Source organism: Eimeria maxima, genomic scaffold (genome assembly GCF_000499605.1).
Source record: "Eimeria maxima Weybridge genomic scaffold, Emw_scaff746, whole genome shotgun sequence".
NCBI lineage: Eukaryota > Apicomplexa > Conoidasida > Eucoccidiorida > Eimeriidae > Eimeria > Eimeria maxima.
Genome location: NW_013566734.1, coordinates 1,420 through 4,348, shown reverse-complemented (window position 1 = coordinate 4,348; position 2,929 = coordinate 1,420). Strand labels below are relative to the sequence as shown.

Here is a 2,929-nt window from a genome sequence, read left to right as displayed (position 1 = left end):
AGCAGGGAGTCATTGCTGGGACGCAGAAACGGTGCCGCAAAAACATCAAGTTTGAAGAGGTCACTAGCGTCTCAAACACAAGAGCAATGCCAGACACCCGTATTTCGACGGCGACTCTGTGCCGAAAATTGTTCCATCTTCCTGCTGTATTTAAATGATGTCTTTGTTCCTAATAGAGCTTTTACATTCTAGTCAAGTCCAGCCACTTGGTGTTGTTTCCAATAGTGGCGTCTTGGGCCCCCGATTGTGCAAGATACCAGCACCCCTTCGACTTCACGTGAAACATGCTGGCAGTACGCAGTGCCTGAGCACGACTGTAATAATTAAAGAGAGGTGACCGCGACCAGCGTACGGGTTCCGAGCACGCTATTTCTGGACAATGCAGCATCAGCTGTGTCACGCAACCAACGAAACATCAACACTTTCCTTCTCTAAATACGTCAAATTCACTTGAACGAAATAGAGATGGCGCTTGCGGGGAACAAAATATCTCCCACTTAAGCGGAATTATCCAACTAGCCGCAGGTCGATTTCCGTCCCGGTACATACGCAGCGCAGCAACCATCCAGTTGAAGACACGAAAACACCTATTTGCCATATATTTACGGGATGTTTCCACCTTAGGAAATGACAGAATCCTGTCCATAACTTGCTTCCACCAATCCGCCTTCTGCATTGGCGCACCAACCACTGCACAAATGCTCCACAGGGCATCCGCTACTAGAAATCGACGGATTATGGGTTCGCGCATTTTCCAGGTGGGGACCCTTTCATTTATACAGAAGCCCATACTGTTAACATGCTTAACCAGTTGCTCAGCCAGCATTATTAATGACTGAAGATCGCCGGGTAGGAGTTGTTCTTTAGTCAACAATACCTGGATCGATGTCAGTGTTTGGGAGAGCTTAACTCGCGGGGTACACTTGGTGACTCTTGACATACTAAAAGGAATAAGTTTGCGCGAACAATCGGCCTTTGGCAAACGAAAGAACCGGTGTTTTCCCAATGATTCGTTGTCGATACTAATCTTGAAACGTAAGAAGCAAAGACACAAACGCAAAGGTGAGGGCAAAAGGCTGATTCACAAGAATGTGGTCATCGAAGAAGACATGGGCATTTACTGCGAATACGAGTGAGAGAATGCGTGTAATTAGATATTTGATCGGTCTCGTCAAGTCCTACACAGTTACAGGCAGCTGGAAATTGAGAGCCGGTGTGGAGATGAAACCGGAAAAGTTACCAGAAGCAGAAGAGCATTAAGATGGACGAAAATGGAAGTGCGAATAAGAGCTGATGGCTTATGGAGGTTGACCATAAGTTTGGGTGGTAAAACTTACTAAACCATGCATAGGCGCCGGGGTCTGCACCTGACTCGTTGACGGGAGCGATCCACCTGGGAGAGGCTGAGGCTCGTATACGATTATGCACTTGTCAAAGGGAGGAATGAATCGGGGAACCTGAAGCCAAGAATACATATATTTCAACAACCAAAAAAACGTGAAGTGAAGGAGCCAACAAAGAAGAATCCCACGGGGACCAACTCAAGTAACAGTCCACAGTAAAACACTCCCGACGATTTTGTCGGTGGAAGCCCGCAAGCTATGAGGCATACGCAACAACTCGTCTGCCAGCCTACGATGGGTCTGTGCCATAGCAGAAATCCTTGAAGCGGCACCGTTCAACATATCAGACATGATCGCTCACCTGCGAAGGAGTATCATGTAACCCTGAAAAGTTTTCTACCAACAGGGAAAGTGGGTGCATTTGCAGCTTCGGTAGGCCGCTTTTTGGTCGTGGATGCACTGCAGAGGGGTCCGAGTAAACCTGCACATCCTTGCCTTCACGAACAGGCAGCTGCGCGTCACCGCCTGCATTGCCATGCGCAACCGAACTCTGGCGTTCAGGCCTTGGACTGCCACTCGGAGGTAGTTGGTCAACAGCGTTGGCTGCCCTCTTATGAGGGAATTCATGCGAGCCATGGATCTGGTCCAAACCGCCTCCTGGCGATAAAGTCGAAGACGGATCGAGTATGTAATCGAGAAACCATTGCTCCACGGGTTCATCTCCCGTAAAAATATCCTCTATCACAGTGAACCATGGTGCAGATTCATCTTTATTCAATGTTGGGTCGATGTCTATTGTGTGTGGTGAACTGTTAGTCCCACCGGTTCCCTGATATTCATGCTGGGATTCTGGAGGAGGTTGGGAAGGAGGCGCCAACCAAGACGAACTTTCTGAGGGGACACAATCTTCCGGCAAGACTGGACTAAGATTCCGCCTATCCTCCTCAAGTGAGGGCTTCTTAGCTTGCTCTACTTCTTCACTTTGGTTATCTGGGCTAGGTTCCCTTTTTCGTTTGCCACTTTCCTTCCGAATGGCCTGGTTGTGCCATAGTGCATGGGGCATCGAAGATATCTTGCCACCATTTGCATTGATTGTTTCCATTCGCTCAAGCAAGTCAAGGCACATTTCATCTTCGTCGCTGTTTGCCAGCCGGCGCATGACTGGAGCCTTCGACTTCAAGAGACTTCCTGGCGAGGTACAAAAATACACCAGTAGGACGAGGGCTAGAAGAGCTGAGAATACAGAGCTAATTATGACTGCCCTGCTATTTCTACTCTGCCCAACACGAAGCGAAACGACGCTTTCATTTTTGCTAGTTTGAGGGGGGAGCGTATCGGACCACCGAGCAGCGCTATCAGGCTGGCTCCAGGAAAATACAGCTCCCGACAGCATGGGGATATTTGCATTTCACAATAAGCAAAATCGCCTTTATAACTTCAGGGAGAGACCGGTCCAAAAGACACGTCTGCAGAGCATGCTAGGCGCGGGTAAAGAACCAGGGTATGTGTCGCCGATGGTGGGCCGATGGAGAAGCGAGAAAGTGCCACTAGCCAGTTGCCCCCAGGCATATGCAGAAGAGCAACAT

At 49.0% G+C, this 2,929-nt stretch overlaps 1 protein-coding gene across 1 annotated transcript; it reads right to left on the bottom strand.

The window, feature by feature from the left end:
• Positions 1-620: 620 nt before the first annotated feature.
• Positions 621-2,502, bottom strand: EMWEY_00042230 (hypothetical protein; the record flags this gene model as incomplete). Its single annotated transcript, XM_013482749.1, has 4 exons — positions 621-670; positions 943-1,027; positions 1,338-1,457; positions 1,705-2,502. The coding sequence occupies 4 exons, from the start codon at positions 2,500-2,502 to the stop codon at positions 621-623; spliced, it is 1,053 nt and encodes a 350-aa protein (XP_013338203.1).
• Between the last annotated feature and the right edge of the window lie 427 nt (positions 2,503-2,929).